We start from the raw sequence: 25,855 nt of genomic DNA, 5'->3' as shown, positions 1-25,855 counted from the left end.
GGGGGGGGGGTTCTGCCCACATTCCCTGTCAACTCTAAAAGGGGCTACAACGAAAAGGGGGCTCTAGCTCCTTGCATTCACCGGAACCATGCCAAGCCAACGGGACCTCGTCCTAATCCGATATGGGCTGGGCTGTGGGGACTGTGACTTGTAGCTGTGGGGGCATATTGGGGCGCAACGGGAGTGGGTGTACTTACTGGGGGGTTCATACCCTCATTTCAGGATAGGTGTGTAGCTTCTTTACCATTTGAACCCATGTGGTTTTGGTTCAGGTGCGTCTCCAACGTACGAGGTGATGATAGTAAGGTAGCAAAGTACCCACGAATCAGAAACACAAGAGCGACAGACAAACAAGCAAAGGATTCACAACCAGGAACATTACCTTGGACTCGTCACAAATGCCCATATAGCCTTTTGGCCACAGTTATGTTCTGGATAAGCGAATGTAGGGCTGACAGCCGAGGCAGGACAATATGAGGTATCTCCTCTGCGGTAGAGTAGATGTACTGCTTTCGAGTCGAAAGCACCTTCGGAGGTAATTACTTTGTAGGCAAAGCAAGTCGTCCAAGATTGAGAGAAATTGATAATTAGAATGGTTAAAGAACACTAGGCACATCGTGTTAGTTCAACGAATCGCTGCCGGGCTCTTCGTGAAGCTATCTGACGTTGGTCGATCATCTCGAATCATGCAGTTTGAGGTAGTCGGCACGAGCGTGTACAAGATCGCTCAGCCCCGCGTCTCTCCCATCTCGAGTCGCCGTCTATTTACTCAGCTCTTGCGCTTCATGCGGGACTCATGCGGGAGTCGGATAGGACGGCTTTTGTTTCCCATTTAACGCGGGCAAGCGGCGAAGGAAGGAGCAGGAGCCTAACCAGTCGTCAGTGACCCGATGACGGGAGCCCGCGGCTGTCAGTCAGTTAAGGATGATGCAATACCTATATGATGCATAGGTACGGTTCGCAGACACCAGAGGTGAACTGTGATTTGAAACGCATATCCTAAGTATCAGAACGCGAGTCGATATCTAACCGCAAACTGCGGCGCTGTGAAAACACCCCAAGGAAGGGACGTCATATGGGTTAATAATGCGACCCTCCCGCCACGCAGAGAAGCAATAGGCACGGGTATGTAATCATGTAATACCCATCCCTTCGCGACCCCTACTCACTCGCGCGGCTCGGCTCGGTGTTGGGACTTGTCCGTCACGGATGGTCGCAACAATCATGATCCATTGAGCCTTGGCCTACCCCGAGAAAGAATATCATGAAGAGGCAAAGACCATCCATGGCCCGACTGCCAGACCGTTGACTTGCAGCGACCACGGAAGTCTTTTGTGGAACACAAACGTGGTTGTGTATCGTCGGACGTTGTATGGCCGGTAGGAAGTCCCATAATTTCGCAGAATCTGCCCTCTTTACCCCTCTCTCAGCCCCTCCATCGGGGTTTTGTGTTATTGTCGTGCGAAGACCCCGATACCAGATTCCAGATTCCAGGGTCAGTTGGGTGGCTGTCGTGTGTTTACCTCTTGCAGCGGCAGAGGAGAAGAAAAAAGGCTCTGCGTCATGATCAGCAAAGCCCCCTTCGCACATGTCGTGCGATATTTGCCGCACTTAATCTTGATGGGCTGGTAATTTAGGCTCCGCTCTCATTTTCCCGGACCTCTTGTGGCTTGGGACCTCCTTGCCCTAGCCGTCGGATCCTTGTGAGGTCCGAAAATTGACCTGGGCACTGCATACTTGGCGCGCCAGGTGTGGCAAGGCAGATTTACAGGGGAAGTCGCTCGGAGGAACTCCACTCCACGCGGCGGCCCACGTCCGGCAGACGGCGTATCGCCCTCCCCTGCACCGAGGAACAAAATCTTATGTACCGGGAAGTGGGCGGGCGAGGTTGGGCTGGGGCAAGACTCTAAATAGGTTAGCATTTAGCAATGTTGAATACCTTAAAGGATAGACTTGCTATAAAAGCCACTCCATTACCTGCTAACCGAAGCGAGGGAGATATATCTGGTACATTTGAGGAATGGGGGGGGGGGGATTATGTCCGTGTGGGTTACTACGGCGGCTTAAGCGTTTCCAAAAGGGAAATGCCCGAGTTAGATAAAGAAGCATTGCAGCACAGCGTATGTATGCTACTGCATGGAGACGGAGTGAAGATTGGTCATCAATACCTTTGCTGCTTTAACCCCGACGAAAGGCATTTATATCGGCAGGGGCATAAGCAGGTGACATGGCATCTGGTTTGGAGAAACCTACGATGGTGGTTTTGACAATTTTGTCGTCGCACCTGCTGGTAGTACCAGGGAGAGGACAGGCCCAGCGGGGTAGTGGCGGTCGGGTTACTACCTTATGTTTCAAGGTAGTGAGGACCTCGTAAGGAGATGAGACGTGGGGATGATGTCGACTACAGGTACCTAAGGTAGAGGTACCTTACAGAAGGGAGGTAAATATCGACTACCTTACCTTCCCCGCAGTGGTATATCATAGTAGAAATACTGGGCGATATATACGTGTTTTTAGCTCCCTCGAGGTACCTGACCTTTGGTAGACCGAAACCACGGCATGATAGTAGGTCATGGTAGGCTCTCTTCCATGTGCTGAGCTGAACAGCCGAAAAGGAGCCGACCCGAGGGTTTACACGTATATCGTAGCTATCCGAAGAGCTCTTTCGTACCGATCTTTGCCTTCCTGTACAGAGAGAATTTAACAATGCGCGCTACAGCTTTAGCGAGTTACTGTTCCTGTGATAGTTGCTGCAGTCAGCTACAGCGGTGTCTATAAAAAGGTGACAAAAGGGCAGGATGAGGACAGCCACAGCAGTCACTTTCCCACGTTCACTAGCGTGGGTCTTGGCATCCGTGTGAATACCATGTGGTGACTGGCAGGATGCACTATCGTCATGCAGTGAGCAGTTTACCTCGACCATGACATGGAGAGAGGTGCAGCTGGTGCAGCCGGTGTAATGGCGGTGGCATGCGTCAGTAGCTTCATCGAAGACAAGATGGGCTGGCGGGCCGGTTTTGTTGTTTTAGAGTTGCCACCGAACTGCCACGTGTGATCAAAGGGCAGTCAGTCGGTATGCGGGTATCGGGCTCGTGGTTAAAGACCGGGAAGCGAGAACAGAGAGATGGTGGGTGATGACGAGCATACGAAGGAGTAGATCCAATGAGCAAGACCACGTCGATCAAATAGCCACCCTCGACCACGTTCTGGGGCTGCAGTATGCATATATTTCGTGTGTGTTCGCCACACCATCTCGAAGGAGGTACACGGGAAACGGCCATTCCCTTCTGTTCTTGTCGTGGTCGAACGAGGTGCAGGAGGCAAAATGTTGCGAAGAACAGGGGGCGTACGCAGCTAGGGTTACGGTTTCTGGGCGGCATCCAATGACCAGATACAAATGGGGTTCGAGCTCCCACACTGTAGTGGGGAGGCCCAGAACCGAACCAAGTGGGGGATGAGGCAACCGGGATTTCATACGTATCGAGGGTTGACCCGCCAGTGAAGCACGGACCAGATCTTGTTGAGTGCCGCCCGCCCCCTCCCACCTGATCGGGAGGCTCCTGAATAGGGGGGTTCAAAGAGCACCCCGAGAATTGGTGAATGGTGGGTCTTTACTCTTTTCTGGATCACAAGAGAAGATGAACATGAATATGATAGAGCTCTCCTTTCTCCCAGAAAATCCACGAAGTACATACGAAATCTACGGATGCTGAAGTTGTCTTGACGGTTGGCTCTCATACGGAGCTCGAGTTATGTATGCGAGAATATGGCATCAGAACTAACTACCTTATGTGACCCTAGGCACCGGGGAGACAATTCCTGTGAAGCTATCGCGGCAGTTCAATGGTACATAGGTAGATATGATGGTCCGTCATGGAGGCAAGTCGAAACAAAGCGCTTCTACCGAGTTAATACCTAAGGGAGAGGGAATTACGGCAAAAATGAAGTGCCGTGGCACTGTTCGGGTCTATTACAATACGACGGTAGCATGCAGAACTGTCAGACCGCTAGAATCATATATTCGTACTTCGTATAGTAGCACCCCTATGCTTCTCCTCCTCCCCCTACCTTACCTACGAATAGTTGGCCCCGTTCCAACCGCGACTCTATGCTTTGCGTCTTACTCCGCTCCTGCCCTTGGTTACAAGCACCTTGAAACCGCTACCTTTAGGTAACGCCCGCAGTGGGTATGATAGATAACTAGACATCAAAGTATAATAGCATGTCCTGGTTTTGGGACGATAGTCGAAGCCGATTCCTTAGCATAGGTAGATAGGGCAGGCAGTTTGTGTGAAAGTGTGAAAGTGTGAAAGTAGGTCAATAATAAACTTAGAGGCCTGCGGGGCTTTAGCTTGTCCAGAGAATTTGAAGTCTTGGGTCGAAAACCGGCAGAAGCAGCTCGGTATCTTAAAAGCGTTACTGGAGCATAGGCCGAAACCGCTAGTGGCTTGTCCTCTTGGTCTTGTTACCAGTGGTCACGGACAACTGCTCCGTACACATTAAAGACCTGTGATGGACGGCCAGATTTCTTGAGGTGCCCTACGGGCTATGATCCATTGTAGCAAAGTAAACACCCCCCGCCTGCCCCATCTATCTACCGCTTCCACCTATGATTAGCCACGACGTCAAATCTCAATCAAGCATGAGGGGGAATTTAAATCGACTTCTACTGATTGTTGTCGGATCTTTCCAGTCTGTCTGCCTAGGTACATATGTGGCTGAGGCCTAGAGCTACTTAGCCCTGGAAAAGAGGCCCTTAAGGGGAAAGTGCGTACACTAAACATTAGACACAAGACACTTATATTGCGATGGGATTGTGATTCGTAGTCTCGTCACTGACGAGGAACGACGGAAACCCCACCGGAGATCACATAAAGAGGCAGGACGAAGGTAGACAGGAAGGAAGAGATACGGAATTAGGGCCAATGGTCATGAAGTGTGCAGGGGCTGCGATGTTGTCTGCGAAGCATTGAGCGGACGGGGGAGAGACGAGCATGTGTTGAGCACAGCTTGTTTGAAATTATCTCGCCCGAAAAGCCGGATTGACCAAACAAACGAAATCCAGTCAGCTCACAAATAAAAAGTTGGCCGTTCCCAATACAGTCCTGACGCGTAATTAATTACATGGATATCAACCAAACTGCAGGAAATTAGTGCCCTCAACAAACTCCACGGGGACTCAATTAACCAGTATATCCGCTACTCCTTCCTTACCTTTATATGCTCACTAGTACCATGTCCTGTTTTGCAAAGAAATTAACGGGGCTTACATAAACAGGACATCACGCCGCGTCTGGGAAATTGTGGGTCGTTAAGTAAACCAATAACCTTGCAGGGGCGGGCGCGAAGAAAAAAAAAGAAAGAAAAAAAAAGTCACTCCGTACTATCAACATATCGAACCAATCCTCACATCACCAACTTGAGAGAAACACCTGCAATTTTCTTTCCGAGTGTCTTCTATAGTTGAATTATTCCAGTTCACTCTAGTTACGAGAGGCATGACAGGTGTATAGGTGCAGAAATCTGAGCAGCGCGAATAGTCGAGTACCTGCGACTTGCTCACTGTTCTGACAGTCCCTCTGTCACGCACCTATATATTTTCATCTTCCTCTTGGTATTCTTCTCCTTATTATTACCTTACTTCTCAACTTTCATCGCATACTATGTTTTCAGTCAAAGGCTGGTCAGTCTCGGCTGAGAATCTCAAACTTGAAAAGCAGGCGAAAAAGAAAGACGACGCGGAGACGAAGTCGCATAAGAAGCGTAAGAGAACTGCTCATAATACGAATGTGACGGACGCCAACATTGCCGACCTATGGGAGTCGGTAATCGAAGGAAAAAAGCCCGTCAACAAAAAAGCCAACGACAAGAAACCACGAGGTCGAGCTCGGGATGGCAGAGAAAAGAAAGGCGGTGACGACACAGCAGCCGACACTTCGTCGGTTCCTACCGGCCTGGCTCCTGATGTAGGCACCAATGGTGACCAAGGCGATGAGGATTCTTGGGATGGAATCAATGACCAGGATGAGACAAGTCCAAAAAAACCAGGCTCCGAAGAGCAGCCTCCGCCCAAGAAATTAAAAACGGAGAAGCAACAGAAACAAAACGGCAAAGACAAACCCAAGAACCGCAAACTCGAGAAGGATGCCAAGGCAAAACCCGGAGACCGGGCTACGACAACGTCGGGGGATAAGCCTCAGTCTGATCCTAGCCATGACGAGCATGATGCCCCCTCTACCAAGCCCAAAGAAGCGACCTCAGTGTCGCCGGCGGCGGCAAAATATGCCGCATTGTCTACCGCGCCTCCTTTGCCTCCCCCCGCGGCCAAGCTCACGCCCCTTCAGGCCTCCATGCGCGCGAAGCTCGTTTCCGCGCGTTTCCGTCACCTCAACGAGACCCTGTACACCCGCCCCTCGGCCGAGGCCCTCCGCCTCTTCGAAGAGAGCCCAGAGATGTTCTCCGAGTACCACGAGGGATTCCGACGACAAGTCGAGGTGTGGCCAGAGAACCCCGTCGACGGCTACATCCGCGACATCAGGCTCCGGGCAAAGCAGCAGCCGTATCCCCCCAAAGGCAAGAAACCAGGTAACCATCAGAACGGAGCCGGGGCCAGCGACCTGCTGCCCGCCCTGCCGCACACCGACCGCGTCACGACCATCGCCGACCTAGGCTGCGGCGACGCCCGCCTCGCCGCCACCCTCCTCCCCGAAGCCCGCAAACTCCGCCTCGCCATCCACAGCTTCGACCTGCACAACCCCAGCCCGCACGTCACGCGAGCCGACATCGCCAACCTCCCGCTCGCCAACGGCGCCGTCGACATCGCCATCTTCTGCCTCGCCCTCATGGGCACCAACTGGCTCGACTTCGTCGAGGAAGCCTACCGCATCCTCCGCTGGAAGGGCGAGCTCTGGGTCGCCGAGATCAAGTCCCGCTTCGGCAACCCCGCCGCCGCCCAGAAGGGGCAGAAGGGGCAGCGACCCGGTGGTCCCGTCAGCCACAGCGTCGGCGCCCGCAAGAAGAAGCTGCAGCTGCCCGCCAAGAAAGGCGGCGATCCTGAAGGTGGTCCTGCCACCGACACCGACCGGCAGGACCTCGCCGTTGAGGTGGACGGCGCCGAGGATAGGCGCCGCGAGACCGATGTGTCCGCGTTCGTCGAGGCGCTTCTCAAGCGGGGGTTCGTTCTCCACGGGGAGCCGGACATGTCGAACAAGATGTTCGTCAGGATGCTCTTCGTCAAGGCTGCGCCGCCCACCAAAGGGAAGTGCGTTGTTCCGGCCGACGCGGCCAAGGAGGCGGCTGCCAGGAATAAGAAACAGAAAAGGTTCGTCTGGGAGGAGCAGGGTGCCGATGGTGTGGATGAAGGTAGCATCTTGAAGCCGTGTGTCTACAAGCTGCGTTAGGTGTTTGTTTCACAAGACTGGGGTCCGATGGGAAAAGTTGTGGTTTGTTGGTTAGGGGCAAGGGCTGATAGCTGTAAAAAGTCTATAAAATGCGAATTTGCTTATGCACAGGAAAATGACTTGGGATCTCGCGCTGGCATTAAGTCGGCTTGGAACGTCTTCTGTTGCGAATTATATCATATAATAGTGTGGACGATATACTGCGATGGGAGAAAAAGCTGGACGTCATATTGAAAATTGTTAAGGTGGTGAGATTAAGTATCATGAACGCTAACCGTTGGCCGAGTGCGCCCGTCCTAATCTCAAAGTCGTCGCGACGTGGTCTCTCTAGAAAGCTCCTTTATGCTTTTTTTTTTGTTTGTTATTTCGGTTCGTGTCTCTAGCCAAACTGTCACTTGCTCCTTCGCAACGAAGAGAGGCCTCCAAGAAAGATGTGCCTCCAGCAAATTCGTCTAGACCTTTGCTTGTCCGCTGCTCTGTCGGTCCGAGGGTGAAGTCAAGTGAGATCAGGCCCCAAACAGTAAGCCCGCCGCAAATTCGACGTTGCCGCCCGTGGCCTGGAGCGCATCAATGGCTGCCTGGCGGGGAAAGCCCAAGTCCATGAGCTGCTTGATCGACTCCTCGGGGAAGCTGGGTGCCGCCGGCTGGGATGTTACCGGTGCCGTGGATGTAGCGGACGGAGGCGCTGCAGCAGCCGGTGTGCCCTGGCTGCTTGACTGTTGCGGCGCATCGTCCGGCCCTGACACGACACCTGACCGTTGGCCGATGGTGGTTCCAGCTGGGCCGGGTAGCCTGGGTTCCTGCTCGAGAGCTTCCTCGCTCTCCTTGGGAATGTCGGCCTCACCCAGGAAGGGAATCTCGATACCCTGTATGATCAGTTTATCCTTGGCCAAATCCAAGCAAGCTTGATGCCGTTTCAACATGTCCAAGCCCAGGAGAAGATCTACCGATTTCCCCTCCATGACGGTGAAGCTGCAGGGCAGGTATAGTGTGCCGATCTTGATCGGGGCGGAGTGTACGCGGCCGATGATGTTTGCAGTGCCTACACCTCGAGCGACGCCTGCAAATCGCTTGTCCACTAGACGCATGATCCCACAGGCCTCGGCACATGAGGGAGACATGATAGTGGCCTGAGCGCCTGAGTCTACCAAGGCCTTCACCTTGTGATTATTGACCTCGACGTCGACATAGAGCATGTGCACCCGGCCGAAAACTGGAGAAATGAACAGCTGGTTAGCAGGAAATTGGTTTCACCTTGGGAAGGCAGGTGATATAAGCCCCTCACCTTCAGGGTTATGCTCCATCGCATTTTGCAGGTTCTCCATAACGCGCTCCTGGCGGATCATCTCCTCAATCTTTTGCTGGGCCTCTATATCGAAAGGATCCTCATTCAAGCGGGCTATTTCCCTCTGACGGGCCTCGCGCTCCCTCTGCTCTCGCTCGAGACTATCGTTGAACATTTGGGCGAACCTCTGGGGATCATCGAGTACGGCGGCGAGCTGGGGCTGCTGCTGCTGAGCTTGAGCGCGCAGTCTAGGGTCACCGAGAATACGGAGCCTGATAAGTTCAGGGTCCTGACCGGAAGGGCCTGGGTTACTTCGCTGCTGTCCACCCCCTGCTCTCCTCGATTGGTCGGGCCGGCCGGCAGAGGCTCGCACATTTCTGACATGGACGGCCAGCATATCGTTATCGGAGATGCCCAGCTCGGCCATTGTCTTCGCGTCTTGGTCGGCAGCAATCAAGTTGCCGTTGTGATAAAGGTGTTGGGAGGTGGGAGCAATTTGGGTCTCGGCCTGGACGGACTCTCGCAGGGTGGACAAGGGCATGTCCGGAAAGACTTCAAGCGTGAGGATGTCATCCTGATCTGATGACTCCAGGTTGGTTATACTTAGTGTGATACGCCTGGAACACGGAAGAAGTCAGTTGGAAGCCTTGCCAGATAGTAGGGGTGCCGCGGATCAGAGAAAGGAAGTGTCAAGCTCACATCTCGGGGGAAGTCCGTCTGCCGTTCGTTGGTTATTCCGATGGGTCCGTCCGTCCTGTGTGGTTGGTGACAAGGATTACCGGTATTCTCCTAGCGGCCAGGTAGACAGGAATGACGCAATCAGCGATGGTTTTCCAGCAAGATGTAACACGATCGCGATGGATGTCGCACAAAGAGAAGACCGTCGATGGAAGGCGAGGCGTCGAAGAGACCAAAAAAATTGGAAGAACAGAGGAGACTGTGAATCCGGGGGATGTCGGGGGAAAGGATGCAGCAGTCGATGTACGATGTACGAAGTAGTGCGCGACGTTTTCTGTGGGAAAAGATGGGCTTAAGTCCGGACCCTATTCTGGATGGGCGGCGGCGAGCTGGAGCGGGACGATGCAGCGGGCCCCCCTCGTCGATATGCGGCTGGCGGGTTGGCGGGGAAGGGGAAGGGGGTGTGCAAGACGGCTGCTGGCTGTATAAATATATATACAGTGGAACAGTGAATGCAATTTTGTGGAATATTGGCACTAAGTCCACATTCAAAGACGGAAAGGGGTGGGAGAGGTTAAAAAGAAAAGCGAAGGGGTTTCCGAGGGATGAGAGAATGGAAGTGGTCGGCAGGTGAGGACTCAAGGAGCTCGAGTTCCGTCATACCTTAGGCTTAGGGGAGGAATAATACGTGAGTAAGATACGGAATTCGTGTGTCGCTGCCATGGAGGCCGCTTTCTGATTCCTCCAAATTCTCCGTCACGTGCAGCGTTGTGGCTCGTGCATACCCCACTCCGACGTACCTGACATGAGATATCAAAGTACCTCGCGACACCCAAACTTGTTCCCTTCCCTCTGCATAGTTATACTTAAACCTTCTCCTTTTCCGCCGGAGGTCCTCCGGGCTACACTATCCGAAGTCGGCCCCAGACTCTCTACTAGTCTTCGGACCGGGCCCCCTTCTATATACAAATATCGGCGGTCAATATCCGGCCTCTTTTCTTAGCCCGAACAGTGACTCCTTCGGGATCAAGGTCGTCGACGTCCTTTCACGTGACCTCCAACCACATGTCTCTGACACTGGACCTGGCCCGCATCCGCGGTCTCTTGGACGAGAATGGAGATTTACAAAACATCGAGAGACTTCTGAGTACCTTCCCATCCGACTTCAGTGGCAGGAAGGGTATGTTCTACTTCACCGTAGACTATAACATGGCCGTGTACTTTGCATCCTATGCCAAACGCAGGGCAAATTGCGAAGCCGAGGTCATTGTATGCATTGCTAGTCCTATCCAAGCAATTGAGTCTGAGGGAACCTGATATTCAAAGGATCTGTAAAGTCCCGAATGGCAGGCGCTTGTCTGGTTGTCACGAAACGGGAAGCGCCTAACCAGGTCTCTACGCAACAGCGTTGCTCTTCGATCAGTTCCATCAATTTAATTCAATCAATCAGTCAATCAATTTAGGCGTCTTTTTTCATGAATTCAATCAGTTAATTTACACCCTCGGAATTGAGACACTAATTAACTTCGTGATAGTAGACAGAATAAGTATTAATTCGCCTCCGGACTAATAGGATTTTATTTTTATTTTTATTTTTATTTTCAGGGGAACAAAGTCTTCAATCAACACTACTTACTCTACAATATCTGCCACCCTCTTTAATTTACAGTCTCCTAACCTCTTAAATCCATAGTATCTACCGACCTCTTCCATCTATTGATCTTCCGACCTCTTCTATCCATAATCTTTCGACCTCTCCTATCTACAGTCTTCCAACCTCTTCCAAGATCGAGGATATCGCCCAAAACACTTAAAGCTATTCAGAGTCTCAAGAGCTGGCTGCGGCAGGACCTAGTAACTGTTAGTAGTTCGAGGGTCCGAGGGGCTAATAATAGGTATGTCTATGATCTGGGAATAGCTTCACTTATGGGCAGCTACGAACAGGGGTAGGCGAACCAATTCAGTCAATTAATTAGCAATCAATTAACTTCACAGCGCCGAATCTAATCATCAATCAATTCTATACCCTCGAATTAATTTCATTTATTTTCATCTCCAATGCCATTTCGTGAAGCGAGTTGTACTCCGTGCAGGAAATTGGACAATTGGGCAGGACGCACTGCTGTACGTAGCAAGCTACTGTTATCACAAATGCGATGAATGTCGACGCTCATGATTTGGATTGGTCATGATTAGTGGCATTGACTTGATCGTTGGACAAGCACACAGCACAGGGCAAGGAAAGCATGAGCTCATCTAGATGCCGCGGGCTAACTAATTATACGCACACAGATCCAGACGTTGGCCCAAAGGTCGCGACAGTCAGAGCCGCCGACGTCGTTCCAGGTGATAAGCTGCGCGAGCGTAATGCCAAGTTGCGAGACAATATCGTCACAGATATCGTCGACCTCGACGAAGTAGAACCTATCGCAGTTGCTGACCATACCGGGCTGGGTAGGCTGAGGAGTGGCGATGCCATTGTCAGGGGTCGTTGTCGTCGTCGGCGTCGTCTCGATCACACCGACACAGACATGGACATTGGCCCAGAGCCCTTCGCAGGTAGCAACCCCGCCGACGGTGGGGTTCCAGGTGATGAATTGGGCGAGCGAGATGTCGTGCGCCGAGGCGATATCGGCACAGGTGTCATCAGTCTGGACAAAGTAGAACCGATTGCAGTCGTCTACCATTCCGGGCTGGGTAGGCTGAGGAGTGGTAATGCCATTGCCCGGAGGAGGCGTCGTCGTTGTGGGTGGTTCTTCCGTACTGGACGTGGTGGGTGTAGGCTCGGGCTCACCGAAGGCATCGACGCAGTAGGACCGCTCAGTCTGGATTCCCGCACAGGCGGCACCGATGGATGGGTTCTGCAAACAACACCAAAAAGCGGGAGTCAGTTCTCTTGTTCCATGGGCCATGGGCGACGGGCCTCTTGAAGAATGGGAAGCAAGATGAGACTCCGGCTGGTGCATATGCATACCCATCGCCTGAACTCCTCGATAGTGATCCAGTTGATGTACAGAATATCATCGCAGCTCTGGGTACCCTCGTAGTTCACCCACCACATGCAATAGGGCGACGTGTTGGGATCATACGAGAACCGGGGCGCCGGGCTACGAGCCACAACACATGTTGCCGCGGCTGCTAGAAGCAGAGCCTTGGTGATAAGACGAGTCATGGTGGATTCGACGACGACGACGACAAGCGGTCAAACTTGCGGCTGAGACTCGGATCGAGAGATTGTTTCGGTTTGGGCGGGCGATCACAGACTCAGTCATCCTGGGCATCTGAAAGTTACAACAGTTGGCTGGCTGCTCATATACTAGGTACACTGCGGGCCCAGGCGCATGTCAGTGGCAGGCAACCCCAAGGTCATTGGTTCCATGGAGGTGAAGGTTGTTCAACCGCCTTCGACGCTCTCCTCTCCCAAACGATCCCTCCCACACGCAGGCGGCACGCACGACGGGTCTCCGAGGCACGCCCGTTCAGTTCACATTTTGCATCGACTCACGGGCCTCACTCTGCAGCTGGGAAAGACTTGGTTCTGTGAGGACTCGGCTTAGCCGAATGCGACGGCAGATGCGGTTGCGTAGTCAGGCCACGGCTTAATTCCTATTCGGCTGGAAGGTGAACTCGTGCACCAACCGACACAGGGATTCGGTGCAGCTTTCGGCTTGGCTAATTTTTCGGCGCCTCGTGGTGACAGAACGGACGAACTACGACAGGTCGCTGCATTAGACTATTATCTCGGCGTTGCAAAATACGCCAAAAAAAAAGGAACACAGTGCCGACAACGCATATAATCCATGTCCGACTTCTGCCAAGTCGTCCAGGCATTTCTGCGAGAATCCTCGCGAAGACTAGAATCTGGGTAGCTCTTATCGCCTGCAGCATGCCATGCAGGCACATGGAGAAGATAGGTTCGGGGAAGACGGAGTCGCATTCGGCATTCCCTTGTTCCAGTGTCACTACTGTCCGTCGAGTGGATCTTCGTAGAAGCTGCCCCTTTCCCTATACGTTGTACGCGTGCCGCCTCCCCACTTCTTCTCCCTTTTCTCCCTTTTCTCCCCTTAGTGTTCTCTCTTTCTTTCGGGCCCCGCATATCTCACTTTTTTTGCAGGCCTAATAGTGGTCGAGACGGATGGGACCGCCGTCCTCTACTGAGGTGTACCGCTGCTGCTAGCTGTGCTTGGCAATTGTGTGAGCGGCGCATATGTGGTCGTCACGTCGGGCACCTCGGTCCCGTTCACGGGAGCAACGCTTTAAGAAAATGAAGAAGAAAAGAGTCAGACGACGTTGGACGTTTCCCGGTACACAGCGCTCAGGCTTACCAGTATGATCGGCCGACGGCCAAATTGGTACACTCGCTGTCGATGGTCGGGTTCATGTCTGCGCCCCCCCCTCGTGTTTAGCAGACTTCACTCTCTACTCTGCTCCTCGCGAGGGCACCACGCGGGAAGTCTTACTCCTAAGGTTGTGAACGGTCACCCCGTACCGCAGGGATAGCTGGGCGCACGTGTCGGTCTCGGTGATGATGTGGAACAAGCCGCAGTTACGAATGGTTTGCGGACGCGGACGAGCCGTGGGATCCGGGGTTCTTTTCAACGGAATTGAATACTTAATCAGATCATCTCTTGTTCCTGGAAAAGATATTCAAGGTATGAAGCTGAGGGAGAAGAAGAACGGAATGAAAGACTCACGCGGTTGTGGTGAAAACAGTCGACGTCGCGACCCTAGTCGTCGTCGGCGTGAACCTGCCCCTATACGGGCCGAGGCAGACCGTGTCGTGCTTCAGGAGCATGCTTGACCGGTGAAGACACTTGTTCCACTCGAGGAACTGCCACATAGAGACGTTTTCGAGCTCCTTCTCCACAAAGTCCTGCACGCTCGTGATCCCGTCGACGATAGCGGTCTCGCAGGTCAGGGGCAGGCAGAGGCGTGCACCTCGAAGGGACTCCGGCCTGTAGTACCTGGTTGGGTTAAAGCTGCGGATGCACGCTATCGGAAGTGATGCCTTTTGCGCGAACTCCTAGATCATATCCTCGCTATCGCCGGGAATGGTAGCCGTACTGGGGCACAGGTCCCAGTCGATGCCCGGCCCCTTATCTCCAGGGCTTTTTTACGGAGGATGCAAGATTAGCATAGATCCGTGGATCTCCGTGTCGACCCCGACCGAGGTAGGATATGATAGATATATCGAGAAGCTCTTAACTGACTTACAGCTCAATTTCGGTGAGGTTCTGGAACGGAATAATCACGGCATCTTCTCCGCGAAGGTCGCAATTGCGGACCATATTGGCCCAAGTCTGTTCGGTCCAGGCGCTGTCAAGGAGGAGGAAGAAGAGGGGGTCAGCTTGACTTGACGTCTGGTCTTTGGGAGCCGGCAGTCGGATCAATTGGAATGGATGAGGTGCGTCGTTGCATAAGAACTCACTCCCATCGCATATGCGACCACTGGTTTTCCTGCCCCATGGCAAATGTTTTCCTGCGATAGTGCCTCGCTTCAGCATGTCTTGGATCTACTGTCGAGCAAAACAAACAAAACGCATGGGGTCGGATTACATGGGCCTCACTCACCAGAAGCAGCGGTTGCACTGAATCTCAAGGGGATATTCGTCCCAATCCAGCGCTTGGGAGCTGCCGAGACTGTGCCGCTTGGCTCCCTCAAGAACGCCGCTGCGGTCCCGGAAGTAATCCTCGGCGGCATAGTCCCCCTCTGGGAACATCCACTCCGGAATGTCGTCGACCTCATGGTATGCGAACTCGTCTTCCGGGAAACACTCGCCCGTTTCCTCGTCGATCCAGCACTTAAACGTGTGTTCTGGCCAGGTGAGATCGCCGTCGTCCCCGGAGATGTCCCATCTCGAGCACGAGTGCGTCAGCCGTCAAACATTTCCCAGAGTGATAGGTAGCAATAGCTTACCCGGCCATGGCCTCCTGGCAGAAGCGCCCTCCAGAGCTCTCCTCCCGTAAGCACAGCATATCCGATCGGTGCTTGACAAACTCCCCAAACTCGGCGAAGGAGATGTTGCCGATCTGCAGGCTCAGGATGTCTTCGCTGCATCTTAATGCCAGTCGGTCGGCAACATCAGAGATATCAGTCTGGCAGTTCGACTCGCAAAACGCATCAAGTTTCGCCGTAGTGAGGTCTGGTTCCCAACCGCCAATGTTAGCCCCCTCGTTTCTAAGAGACTCCAATGTTGCCTCGAGATAGCAGCCTCTCGGATTTCACCCACTCAAGGCATAGTCGGGAAACGTCAGGCTTTGCACCATGGGCGGGCATCTGAGCTGCGTGTTCAGGGCAGCAGCACAGGGTCGGCTAATCTCGATGGTCCTGAAGAGCTGGGCCTGGTGGCTACCGAAGAGGCTCACCTGGGCCACGGCGGGACTCCAGAGTGCCAAAAGCGCCGACATGAAAAGAACGGTCGTTCGGGGCATGTTGTCGAGTCGAGACTGAGGAAGTCTGGCGTCCATGTCAATGTCAATGTCAAATGTCAAGGTCAAGGTCAAGGTCAATGTACGTGGATGGAACGCGGTGCCGACGGGAGGGGGTGAAGAGAATCGCGCCCGTATGGCCTTGGAGGGCTACAAGTACATGTAAGCCTCGAAGAGGGAGGAAAAAGAACGTGGCAAGGTCTTGCCGTCGAATCCCAATCGCATCGCCCAGGCTCGCCGCTCGTCCGACAATATTGGGCGAAGTGGTTGGCTTGTTCTCCTCCGTGCAGACATGCACGGGCGCACGGCAGCAACACCGTCGATGTGGTGACCGGGGCGGGGCAACGAACCGCCCACGCAGCACTTTACGTACATAGCTCCGCAGCCAAGCCTGCGGGTGGGATGCGGGTCTCTCGAGGAGTTTAGCGAGCACTTTGCTTCCCCTGACATGGGAAGGCCCAGCCTCTCAGGGGGGAACCCTGGGCTCACAGACCGATGGACCAGGAGGAATCGCTTACGAGGTATGGACAAGATGGGCAGGCCAGGCCGCCCTTCCGCTGAACCCGTCCTGGCCTGATAAGTAGTAGGTAGTTCGGACTTCGAACTTGCGGGATGCACACCTCTGACCTGCCAGTCTCTGCTCGCACGCCGCGTGTGGACTATGACTCTGACCCGGGCTTCTTCATTCTCGAGTCTCGTTTTCTTCATCTACCATCATGAAAGTGCCACGCGCCCTCAGTCTGCGTGTTCTGGGGCCTCTGGCCACTCTCGCCGGCATACTCGGCAATGCTCAGGCGCGGAGTCGGACGATTGACTCCATACAGCTCTCTCACGTCTTTCAACAAGCCGGAGGGTGCTCGGCGTCTAACCCTTGCGAGCAGGGTTGTTGTGGCCAGTTTGGCTGGTGCGGTTTCGGCCCTGACTTTTGCGGAGATGGCTGCCAGGGCACATGCGATGCCGTGGCGGAATGTGGACGTATGAGAATGACACGGACGCTCCTATATTCCTTGCCGACCATGTCTGCTTCATGGAATGGATGATGGACAGCCGGCTGACGCGATACTTTTCGTGCAGAATATGCGCTTCCCGAAAACGAGTTTTGTCCGCTGAACATTTGCTGCAGCGGCGACGGATTCTGCGGTGAGTTACATGCCACCCTGCCCTCGCTGCCCAGGCCCCCTTACCCCCTTAACCCCTTACCAATGACAGACTTTCTTACCTTGTACAGGAACTACGACTCTATTCTGTGACGATGGGTGCCAGAACAACTGCGGCAGGCCGAGTCGACCGTGAGTACAGAGTAACCGACATAGCCTTGGAAAGAAAGAGAAAAAGGTGGGGAACAGTGCACGCTGACAATGGCATGGACCTTGCCAGATCCTGCGGCGCGAGCTCGGGAACGAGCAACATAAGGACCATCGGCTATTACGAGAGCTGGGCTCTGAACAGGCCAGGCTGCGAATGGCAACCCGAAGACATCGACGTGCAGCTGCTAACGCACGTCTACTACGCCTTTGCCCTAGTAGGAGACGACTATCGGGTTGCGGCCATGAACCCATTCGACCAGGGCTTATACACCAGAACTATCAACCTCAAGTCACAGAACCCAAGTCTTAAGGTCTCTATTGCCGTAGGCGGCTGGGCTGCTAGCGGCCCGCCCTTTTCTAACATGGCCCGGACCCAAGAGAGACGCGCCGTATTCATCCAGTCCGTGATTGATCTGCTGGATACTTACGGGTTCGATGGAATCGATCTCGACTGGGAGTACCCCGTATCCGAGGATCGTGATGGGGCGCCCGAGGACCGGGAAAACTACGTGCATCTTGTCCGGGAACTCCGAACGGCTCTGCCTGCGCATAAAGAGATTACTGTGGCCATTCCCGCCTCCAACTGTAGGCTGCCTCTCGGCCTTGGGGACAAGTGTTATGTGATGAGCAAGAAGAACTGACGCCGTGGATAGGGTATCTTAGGCATTTTGACGTGGAGGCCATGGCGCCTCATATCGACTGGGTAAGTTCTGCAGCTGAGCGGCGAAGAAAAGCAGAGAGTTGGGAGTCTTCTTCTTCTTTGTCTTTTTTCTCTCTTTTTTTTTTTCTTCCGGAACTGATCGCCTTTCAACTTCCTACAGTTCAACATCATGAGCTATGATATCCACGGCACGTGGGACGGCAACAGCCAGTGGTCGGAACCCGTTGTCCAGCCACACACGAACCTCAGTGGTAAGAAGACCTAAGACCTGACCTCCTCCCGAGAGACGCAGTCTGTGCGCCACGAATTCCTGACATGAGCATCGGCACATATATAGAAATTGACGATGGTCTGGATCTTCTATGGAGAAACAACATCAAGCCGAGTCAGGTTGTGCTTGGCTTGGGATTCTACGGGAGGTCCTTCACACTCAAGGACCCCAGCTGCACGGAGCCCATGTGCCCCTTTTCAGGCGGAGCTGAGGCCGGCTACTGCATGGACACGGCAGGTGTCCTCTCCAATGCCGAGATTCGTCGTGTCCTCGACCGGACTGGCGTCACGCCGATCCTCGACCGAGAGGCTGGCATCAAATACATTAGTTGGGAGGGCCAATGGTGAGCCCATTTTACAGCGGACCTTTTCTTTTCTTTGGTTTTCTTTTCCTCTCCACTCCTTTACTGACGGCACCCGGGGCTCGTTAGGGTTTCCTACGACGATGGCGAGACTCTAGCCTTGAAGACACAGTGTTTGCTAATAACAGATGCCTGGCTGGCAAGATGATCTGGGCCGTCGACCTTGATGAACCCGGCTCTCCGACCCTCAAGGCTCTAGCCTCCGGCTCAAGCGGAGACGGAGGCATCGGCGGTCTTCCTAGAGAAATTTTTGGAGACCTTTCCCTCAACGCGGCACTCCGAGTAGACCGAGACCTCAGAGCGCAAAACGAGGCCCCTGCGGTGCGTCTACGGTCTTACCACGCAACGCAACAGCCAAACTCGAAACTAACTAACCCTTTGAACGTCTAGACCCTGATCCTCACCGACTGTGGCGAGGAATGCCCCGTGGGGTGGCATGCCATAACCAAAGCATCTGGCGTGGTAAGTTTTGGAGTTGCCCTCCTCTCTTCTCTCTCCTCAGACCTCAAACTGAGACGTAACTCTATAGTGGGCTGGAGCGGGAAAAGACGTCGAAGAGTGCAAGCTTAATCGAGGTCCCAACGCGATCCACAACAGGGACGTAGGCAGGGGCAAGCGGGCTCTATGCGCACCGAACAAGATGGAGGTAGGAGGCTGCTCCTGGGTTGGACAGCCGCTCTTCTGCAGTCCTCCACGCGTTTCCACAATCCTGAATCCTGGTTTTGGGGGTTGTCCCAAGGGCTCCATTCACCTCGCAAATAACAACATGCCACCGAGCAGCGACGACAATGATAACCCCAAGGAATGCTTCCCCGGCACCTACTCTGCCTTTGTAAGTCTTGGTCCCCCTTCCCCCCCCTTCCCGCCAGCGGGCCCCGATCTTTTCGAGACAACGGCAACGAGTACTAACCACGGTATGTCGGGCCGTCACGTCACAGTGCTGCAACAGCGTGGAGGTCAAACTCGAGAGAAGATGGTGCGACGAGTTTGACTATGGAAGCTTGGCAATGGCTGGAGGCGTCGCGGGCGCCCTGGCAATCCGAGCTGTCAACGACAAAATCCACCGGATGGCAGAGGCCTTTGGACTTCCCCGCCGGCAGACATGGGACCCTATGTTGCCTGGCATACGGGACGGCTTTAACGGCTGCCACTTCTTTCGGGGTGGCGATATAGAGGACCTCATCAGGTTAGGGTACACCCCTTATAATCTTCCTCCTGGCAGTACCTTTGAATGGCCCGAGGACCTGGACGAGGACGAGGACGAAGAATGCACCATGACCATCACCACATCGACGACGTCGTGGTCTACAACAATCACGACAAGAACCTGCAACGTTCAATCATGGCCCCAGGCCTGCCATAACTACGTCTCGGTCGCCAAGCACTGGATGAGGCATGGTCACAACCCAGCACTGCACAGCGATCACCTGCTGTGTCCATGGGTGCGAGAAACTAGGGGAAGATCCGCTCCTCTTACGTGGAACGACCAGCATGAGCCCTGGAGGACGTGGCTCCCCTGACCTGGGGGCTCGATGTGCCAACGAGACGAGTATCCGTTCTACCGGTTCATGGGTGCTCCGAATCCTCCAACGCAATACATCAGGGTGTACGTGTTTCTTTTAGCATTGACAGGGGACCTGACAGTGACGCTGATGCTGAATGACAGGATACCAATGAGCGAGAACGGCGGCGCAGGCCAGGCCCTTGCCAGGAACGTCTGCCCCAACACCGTAGCGCGGAGAACCACCGTCGAGACGACGTCGGGCGGCAGCCGCACGTGTTATGTGTATACCAAGACTATCATGACGCAGGTCGTCCTCAGCATAGCACACTCGAGCTGGGACCCCGACTGGGAGGCCACCGCCATCTGGGACGACCACCTGCGCCAGAACCCGTGCCTGCCTAGCCTTCATCACTTCGACGACCCCGGTTTCGCCCTGCTCACCAACGATCCTTGGTACCAGACAGGTTCCGGCACGACCATGAATTCCGCCCGATACCAGGTTGCCCCTCCCCATTCCGTGACCCAGGGACTGACGCCACTGCGCCGGGCGTTGGACGACGTGGAGATCTACTTCTCCGACGAAGACGGCTTCGGCATCGTCCAAGACCGCAACCAGTCGCGGCGAGCAACCCCGGAGGAGCTCCGGGAGCATCTGGGCATCTTGCCCTGCCTCTCGCCGGACTGCATCGAGGAAAAGGCGGCCCTGGGCCTCGACGTGCACGGAAACCCGACGCTCGTGTCTCCGGAGGCCACGGCGACGGCGGTGGATCCCCTGGTGGAGGAGAAAAGTCTCCCTGCTGTGACCGGCGGAGGCGTCCAAGAACCGAGCTTGTCAACGGCGACCTCGGCCCCGTAGGCTTGCATTACCTGGGGCAGGCGGTATAACGTTAGAGCAGTAGTTGTACTGTGGTATCAACCCGTCTGTTTGAACTCTATAGGTAGACAACCAATATATATATAAAAGAGAATGAATTCATGGCTTCGATATGAACCATATTGATTGGTTACCCCCTCCCAATGCTATGCCGGCGGATCCAGCGTAACGTCTGGGATGAGGTCGGGGTCCTCCCGCCACCGAGCGAGGACCTCGTCTCTATCCCGACCGAACTTATGTGAATCAAAAGACTTCTCGTAACGCTCCTCCACGACGTAGGCAGCGCGGTAAATCTGCTCCGAGTCCCGAGCCCAATCTTCCTCGCGAAACGCTGCCGGCCAGCCGTACTTTCGCAGGGCTTTGCCAATCACCTGACCATTGATGTCCTATTGGTGGTGGTGGGTTGTTGAGTATGGTACGCATACGTGGCATCAAAAGAAAGAGGGGGGGGGGGGGGGGGGGGGGGGGGAGAAGCTGCGTTGTGTAGGTAGGTTATTTGGTACTTACGGACGAAAAGCTCCAGGAGGCCCCGTTGACGGAGTCTGGGACCATCTCGAGACTGAGGAGGACCTGAACCCACCCTCTCAGGACGGTCGGCGCGTGGTACGTTGGCCAGTTTCTATAGTGATCCGGGTTATCAGGCCTCTCGACAGGGAAATCGGCCGGGATACCGTCTAAGCCTCTCTCGGGTACTTCCGCCGGACAACCGCGGATAAATCGGAAGGCGTCTGGCGGGGACGGCTTGGTTAGGACAGGTCCGAATGCCTTTAGAAGCAGCAATATAGAATATATATATATATATCCACCAAAGCGACAGACAAAAAAAGAAAAAGAGAAAGGGGCTAGGGGGTGGGGAGGGGGGGAGAGGGGCGCGGCGGGGTGGGCCGAGCGGGCCTAGACGTACTATACTTGAGGTCCAGGATCCAAGCAATGCCATGGCTCTCATCAGGAAGAGCAAGGGTGATATCCTGTGGCAGCAGGTAGCTGCGGCCGTTTATGCTGCTGGCCTGGGGAGAGAATTGAGCCATGTCGAGCGGGTCGCGACAGTCCTTAATGTCGGACTCGTCCAGGTAGTTCATGGCGTCGGCTTCGAAGTAGATGCACATGCGTCGGTAGCTCCTGTTTCGGGGATAGGGTAGCCGCTCGACGAGGGAGACGGCTTCGGAGCTCATCCCCATCTCGACGAGGAGACGTTGACGATCCAGATTCGCGTGCCTCCCCGTGTCTGCCGACGGAAACACCACGTCCTCGCGTCTCCAGAAGTTGAGCTTGAACACCAAAGCGTACATCTCGTACCAGAGCGAGACGAACTCGTCCTCTCGAAAGGCCGCCGGAGAACCTGGGGCAGGTTCCGTCCAAACCAGCGGTGCCCATTGCCATGGCCACACCGTCATTTTTTTTTTCTTTTCCTTTTTTTTATCCCTTTGGACGCAAAATTTCAGTTTGGGCTTGTCAGTAGGCGCAAGTTCCGCACGATGCTGTTAACGGTATTGTATTTGTCGAGATTTGAATTGAAGTTCTCGGCGCGTGCTCACGTCGCAACCTGTCGCACGATAAACAAGCACAAAACCAGGGTCTATTTAGGGGGCAGCAGTTATTCCGTTAATTATATAAATCTAGGATATCTCCTTATCGGTTAAGGGATTTATCTTACTACTATGGCTTTCCCTGATCACGTGCCTTTAGTTAGTTCCTACTAAACCTATTTAGGCATACTCCTCTAATCCCTTTCTATTAGTTATGCCGAGGTACGGTAACTTATAGGGGGGACTATAACAACTTAGTAATAACGAACGTCTATATATACGCCGATTATATAGTTAGTAGTATAGTATACTATAATTTATTATATTATAATAAATAGCCATTTAATAAATTTATATAGAATTCTTAGATATATAACGCGTATAAAAAGAATGTTTATTAAACTATCTTATAATCCTAGTTAACACTAATTAAAAGCAAATATCTCTAAATAATCTAAAACGATAACGCGTGATGTTTTCTCTTTATATTCAGTCTTAAACTATAAGCAGCTAGTCATAAGTTATGCACTAAGTAAGGCCGAATAATTGAATTATCTAAAGCTAAAGAGAAAAGAGGAAAATAGGAGAACTCTATAAAGGGCGCGCGACCCTTATATAAACCCCCGAACCCATAAGTAGGGTCGCTTAGAGTGGCTAGGGTCGCGAGTAGTTAGCTAACAGATCCGTTATTCTACTGTTACGACGGCTTCCGGTCCTCTAAAGTATAGCGGACGATAGGGGACTAGCGTCGAGGTTTTAGTTTAAAATAAGAAGAGGATATTAACTAAAGAGTAGTAACTATCGTTCGTAGTGTCTAGTCGTAGTTACGTCGTAAAGACTAGGCGTCTTCTTTATAAGGTAGAGTCAAGCGTAGACTAATAGTCCAGGTGAAGACTTAGATTAATCGATATCTTATTCCCTAGTAGAAGTAAGACCTAGGATACTCTAGTTTATATACTAGTGGTGCTTACCCGCCCCGGGTAAGCGTCCCCTGCGTGGTCACTAAGTCCTAGTAATTACTCCTCCAGTAATTATTTTATAGTAGTGAGTATCTAATCGGTGCGTACCGTATACCTAGTGCCGGTGTGCTAGTGTACGATTACGTGCTAGAGCACGTGATTCCTCTTCCTGAGTCACTTTCTGGTTACGTCCTGATACGCCGATCTTTAGTACGTTATATACTAGTATATCCTTCGTGTTAGTATATATTAGGCCTGTTAGCCGTAATATTACCTCCCCTCTTCTAAGCGCTGTCCTAGCGGTCGTATAAGTAGGTCGCCTTTCCTAAGTTTATTATTTTCCTGTTTTCTCTTCTTTCCTTATAGCTGACTATTATGTCCGACCGTGTGTAGAAGCGTTCTGCTAAACCCGCCGATCCCCCGTCCCGTTCTACTCTTAATCGCTAAATAAAATCTGCGTTAATTAACGACCAGGGTTTCGAGGCTATTCCCTACACCCGCTGCTTTAACCGTAGCCTTAGCTATATAATTCTCGACAATCTTAATCGTTATTCGTGTTACTATCGTGTAGCTTATTCTTACGATTCCTCCCGAATCCCGATATCTTCTGGTGACTGGCCTCCTTCCTTCGTTCTGACCGTCCCTTCCTAACCACCACTTCTTTAGCGCGCCGAGTTAACGCGGAGCTTAAACGGTTTGAAGAGGAGGAGGAGCGCGCCGAGGAGTTATTAATCGAGTAATAATAAAAGGCGGCTAAAGCCCTAGCAAAGCTCTCCCGTCTTCGTCGTACACGGAGATAGCTCCGTAAAAAGGGGGTTAAGATAGTTCGTAGGGACCTCGTAAATATAGAGGAACTAGAGGAGGTAGAACGGAAAGAAGCCGAGGTCCGTCGCGCGGAGTCCGAGGCTATATTAGCTATCTAGGCCGCTAGCGTGGTCGATATAGTTAACTAGAATTAAATTATAGCGTAGGATATAGGTGAATTTTCGGATATTAATTTTATATAGACCGCGGCGTCTGGTTCTGGGTCCTGATAGTGTTCTGTCGGTATTGCTTTAGGAGTTGTTTATAATTAATCAGGTTATCTTTTAGTTCCTATATATTATCGCCGTGATCGTAGTTTTTCTATTTTATAAAATATTCGGTGCTGTCTAGTGTCTCTTGGTAGTTGAGGATTTGTTCTGCTTTATATATATCGCTAGTATCGACCACGATCGTGTCTTATATTATTTTTACGTTTTTCGGTGCTAGTTTAAGTAGTGAAATATAGAAATTATTATATATCCTTATTATCGGAGGTAGTAATAGAATATAGTTCGTATCTGACTTTTTCTCTAGGATTTTAAACGGTCCTAATTTTTTAAAATCCAATTTATCGCTTAGTCGTTGTGTCTTGATATTTTTGCGAATAAGGTAGACGTGGTCCCCCCTTAAAAGGGTTAGTCCCTTAATCCTTAATTAATTCGCGTACCTGCTTATTCGTGTTCTGACTATCTCTAGGTCGGTTCGTAGTTCTTCGTGTAGTTTTTTCATGTTTTTAACTGTTTTTATCGCTCTTAGTGCATCTAGCCCTTCTAAAGGTTTTCTAAATACTATCAGTGTATATCCGTAATTTGCTTTAAACGGTGTTTTCTTTATTAACTCGTTTAATAAGCTATTATACGTAAACTATGCAAGTGGCAGGTATTATACCTAATTATCTTATTTATACCCTACGTAGTATCGTAGGTACTATTCTAGGACTTAGTTTATAATTTCGGTTTATCCGTCTGTTATAGGGTGAAACGCTATCGAATACTTATATTTCGTTCCTAGCTGGCTTATGACTGCTTTCCAGAAGTTACTGGTAAAGAGCTTGTCTCTGTCTATGATGATTTCGTTCGGTGCGCCGTGATCCCTGATTAGGCGGTCGATAAAGATACTTACTAGTTCTTCTGCTATAGTGTTTTTAATATATAGAATGTAAAGAGTGTATTTCGTGAATCGGTCGATAATCACGAATATACTATCGTAGGCGATTCCTGTTACTGGATCTTTAGATACTGGAAATCCTGTCACGAAGTCTATTATAATTAACTTCTATAGTCCGTCTACTACTAGTAGTGGTTTTAGTAGTCCGTAAGGTTTATATCGGCTGCTTTTTGCTTTCTAGTAAATATCGTAGTTACGAACGAAGTCCCTGACTCGTTCTTTAGTTCCTGTGTAGCCGTATTATTATCGTAATCGGTGGTATATTTTATAAACTCCTTAATATCTATGCATCGGCGAGGCGTGTGCTTCTTTAAATATAATATCGGTTATCCGATTAATACTATTTACCTCTTTATTCTTCAGGGTAAGAGCTTCTCCTTCCTATTAGAGTATAGCTTACGGTTTAGGTGGTTTATTAGGTGTTCCTAGTCGGCTAAGTACGTCTGCGCGACTATTTTCGCTTCCTTTTATATACTAAATATAGAAGTTAAATTCGGCTAGGAATTCTGCCTATCGGATTTATCGTTTATTAAGAACCTTAGTAGTGGTGAATTACGCGAGGTTCTTATAATCCGTGTAGACTTATACCGGGTATCTTATCCCTAACAGATACGGTCTCTATTCTTTAA

General features: G+C 52.1%; 9 protein-coding genes across 9 annotated transcripts; 5 read left to right on the top strand and 4 right to left on the bottom strand.

The window, feature by feature from the left end:
• Positions 1-459: 459 nt before the first annotated feature.
• SODALDRAFT_378808 (hypothetical protein) lies at positions 460-4,996 on the bottom strand (the record flags this gene model as incomplete). The annotated part of the gene is made up of 14 exons (XM_028615001.1): positions 460-606; positions 666-868; positions 956-978; positions 1,170-1,244; positions 1,348-1,556; positions 1,661-1,840; positions 2,228-2,249; positions 2,285-2,339; positions 2,537-2,594; positions 2,672-2,713; positions 2,788-2,888; positions 2,927-3,042; positions 3,194-3,560; positions 4,872-4,996. The coding sequence occupies 13 exons, from the start codon at positions 4,994-4,996 to the stop codon at positions 784-786; spliced, it is 1,458 nt and encodes a 485-aa protein (XP_028466433.1). The 3' UTR covers positions 460-606; positions 666-783.
• A 419-nt stretch (positions 4,997-5,415) lies between these two features.
• SODALDRAFT_333238 (hypothetical protein) lies at positions 5,416-7,672 on the top strand. Its single transcript, XM_028611919.1, has one exon. It carries the CDS (start codon positions 5,664-5,666, stop codon positions 7,398-7,400), a length of 1,737 nt encoding a protein of 578 aa, XP_028466432.1. The 5' UTR covers positions 5,416-5,663; the 3' UTR covers positions 7,401-7,672.
• Positions 7,673-10,258: 2,586 nt separating this feature from the next.
• On the top strand, positions 10,259-10,870 carry SODALDRAFT_333236 (hypothetical protein). Its single transcript, XM_028611918.1, has one exon. The coding sequence runs from the start codon at positions 10,429-10,431 to the stop codon at positions 10,678-10,680; it is 252 nt and encodes an 83-aa protein (XP_028466431.1). The 5' UTR covers positions 10,259-10,428; the 3' UTR covers positions 10,681-10,870.
• A 763-nt stretch (positions 10,871-11,633) lies between these two features.
• SODALDRAFT_277954 (hypothetical protein) lies at positions 11,634-12,535 on the bottom strand (the record flags this gene model as incomplete). Its single annotated transcript, XM_028608089.1, has 2 exons — positions 11,634-12,224; positions 12,338-12,535. The coding sequence occupies 2 exons, from the start codon at positions 12,533-12,535 to the stop codon at positions 11,634-11,636; spliced, it is 789 nt and encodes a 262-aa protein (XP_028466430.1).
• A 1,395-nt stretch (positions 12,536-13,930) lies between these two features.
• Positions 13,931-15,673, bottom strand: SODALDRAFT_333232 (hypothetical protein). Its single transcript, XM_028611917.1, has 6 exons — positions 15,281-15,673; positions 14,935-15,219; positions 14,792-14,842; positions 14,578-14,679; positions 14,058-14,471; positions 13,931-13,954 (listed from the first exon to the last, which is right to left on the bottom strand). The coding sequence occupies exons 1-5, from the start codon at positions 15,286-15,288 to the stop codon at positions 14,387-14,389; spliced, it is 531 nt and encodes a 176-aa protein (XP_028466429.1). The 5' UTR covers positions 15,289-15,673; the 3' UTR covers positions 13,931-13,954; positions 14,058-14,386.
• Positions 15,674-16,508: 835 nt separating this feature from the next.
• SODALDRAFT_339957 (glycoside hydrolase) lies at positions 16,509-18,378 on the top strand (the record flags this gene model as incomplete). The annotated part of the gene is made up of 8 exons (XM_028612902.1): positions 16,509-16,593; positions 16,645-16,767; positions 16,867-16,932; positions 17,021-17,081; positions 17,170-17,684; positions 17,753-17,802; positions 17,921-18,011; positions 18,098-18,378. The coding sequence occupies 8 exons, from the start codon at positions 16,509-16,511 to the stop codon at positions 18,376-18,378; spliced, it is 1,272 nt and encodes a 423-aa protein (XP_028466428.1).
• On the top strand, positions 17,896-19,962 carry SODALDRAFT_166751 (hypothetical protein). Its single transcript, XM_028606980.1, has 7 exons — positions 17,896-18,011; positions 18,098-18,374; positions 18,462-18,713; positions 18,783-18,854; positions 18,922-19,224; positions 19,331-19,426; positions 19,526-19,962. The coding sequence occupies exons 2-7, from the start codon at positions 18,372-18,374 to the stop codon at positions 19,910-19,912; spliced, it is 1,113 nt and encodes a 370-aa protein (XP_028466427.1). The 5' UTR covers positions 17,896-18,011; positions 18,098-18,371; the 3' UTR covers positions 19,913-19,962.
• SODALDRAFT_166691 (hypothetical protein) lies at positions 19,654-20,882 on the top strand. Its single transcript, XM_028606979.1, has one exon. It carries the CDS (start codon positions 19,925-19,927, stop codon positions 20,750-20,752), a length of 828 nt encoding a protein of 275 aa, XP_028466426.1. The 5' UTR covers positions 19,654-19,924; the 3' UTR covers positions 20,753-20,882.
• SODALDRAFT_350809 (hypothetical protein) lies at positions 20,682-22,298 on the bottom strand. Its single transcript, XM_028613503.1, has 3 exons — positions 21,675-22,298; positions 21,278-21,498; positions 20,682-21,156 (listed from the first exon to the last, which is right to left on the bottom strand). Exons 1-3 carry the CDS (start codon positions 22,162-22,164, stop codon positions 20,917-20,919), a joined length of 951 nt encoding a protein of 316 aa, XP_028466425.1. The 5' UTR covers positions 22,165-22,298; the 3' UTR covers positions 20,682-20,916.
• Positions 22,299-25,855: the final 3,557 nt, after the last annotated feature.

This window comes from Sodiomyces alkalinus, assembly GCF_003711515.1.
Source record: "Sodiomyces alkalinus F11 unplaced genomic scaffold SODALscaffold_5, whole genome shotgun sequence".
NCBI classification, from domain to species: Eukaryota; Fungi; Ascomycota; class Sordariomycetes; order Glomerellales; family Plectosphaerellaceae; genus Sodiomyces; species Sodiomyces alkalinus.
This window is presented reverse-complemented; position numbering and strand designations above follow the sequence as displayed.

Coding starts and splice junctions, on each gene's coding strand:
- SODALDRAFT_333238 (XM_028611919.1), top strand. CDS start 5,664: ATGTTTTCAGTCAAAGGCTGGTCAGTCTCGGCTGAGAATCTCAAACTT.
- SODALDRAFT_333236 (XM_028611918.1), top strand. CDS start 10,429: ATGTCTCTGACACTGGACCTGGCCCGCATCCGCGGTCTCTTGGACGAG.
- SODALDRAFT_333232 (XM_028611917.1), bottom strand. Junction 14,680..14,791: donor TGGTCGCATATGCGATGGGA/GTGAGTTCTTAT, acceptor CCTCCTTGACAG/CGCCTGGACCGAACAGACTT. Junction 14,472..14,577: donor AACCTCACCGAAATTGAGCT/GTAAGTCAGTTA, acceptor TCCGTAAAAAAG/CCCTGGAGATAAGGGGCCGG.
- SODALDRAFT_166751 (XM_028606980.1), top strand. Junction 18,714..18,782: donor CGCAAAACGAGGCCCCTGCG/GTGCGTCTACGG, acceptor TTGAACGTCTAG/ACCCTGATCCTCACCGACTG. Junction 18,855..18,921: donor TAACCAAAGCATCTGGCGTG/GTAAGTTTTGGA, acceptor GTAACTCTATAG/TGGGCTGGAGCGGGAAAAGA.
- SODALDRAFT_166691 (XM_028606979.1), top strand. CDS start 19,925: ATGTGCCAACGAGACGAGTATCCGTTCTACCGGTTCATGGGTGCTCCG.
- SODALDRAFT_350809 (XM_028613503.1), bottom strand. CDS start 22,164: ATGACGGTGTGGCCATGGCAATGGGCACCGCTGGTTTGGACGGAACCT. Junction 21,499..21,674: donor GATCCTGGACCTCAAGTATA/GTACGTCTAGGC, acceptor CGTCCCCGCCAG/ACGCCTTCCGATTTATCCGC. Junction 21,157..21,277: donor CCTCCTGGAGCTTTTCGTCC/GTAAGTACCAAA, acceptor CACCACCAATAG/GACATCAATGGTCAGGTGAT.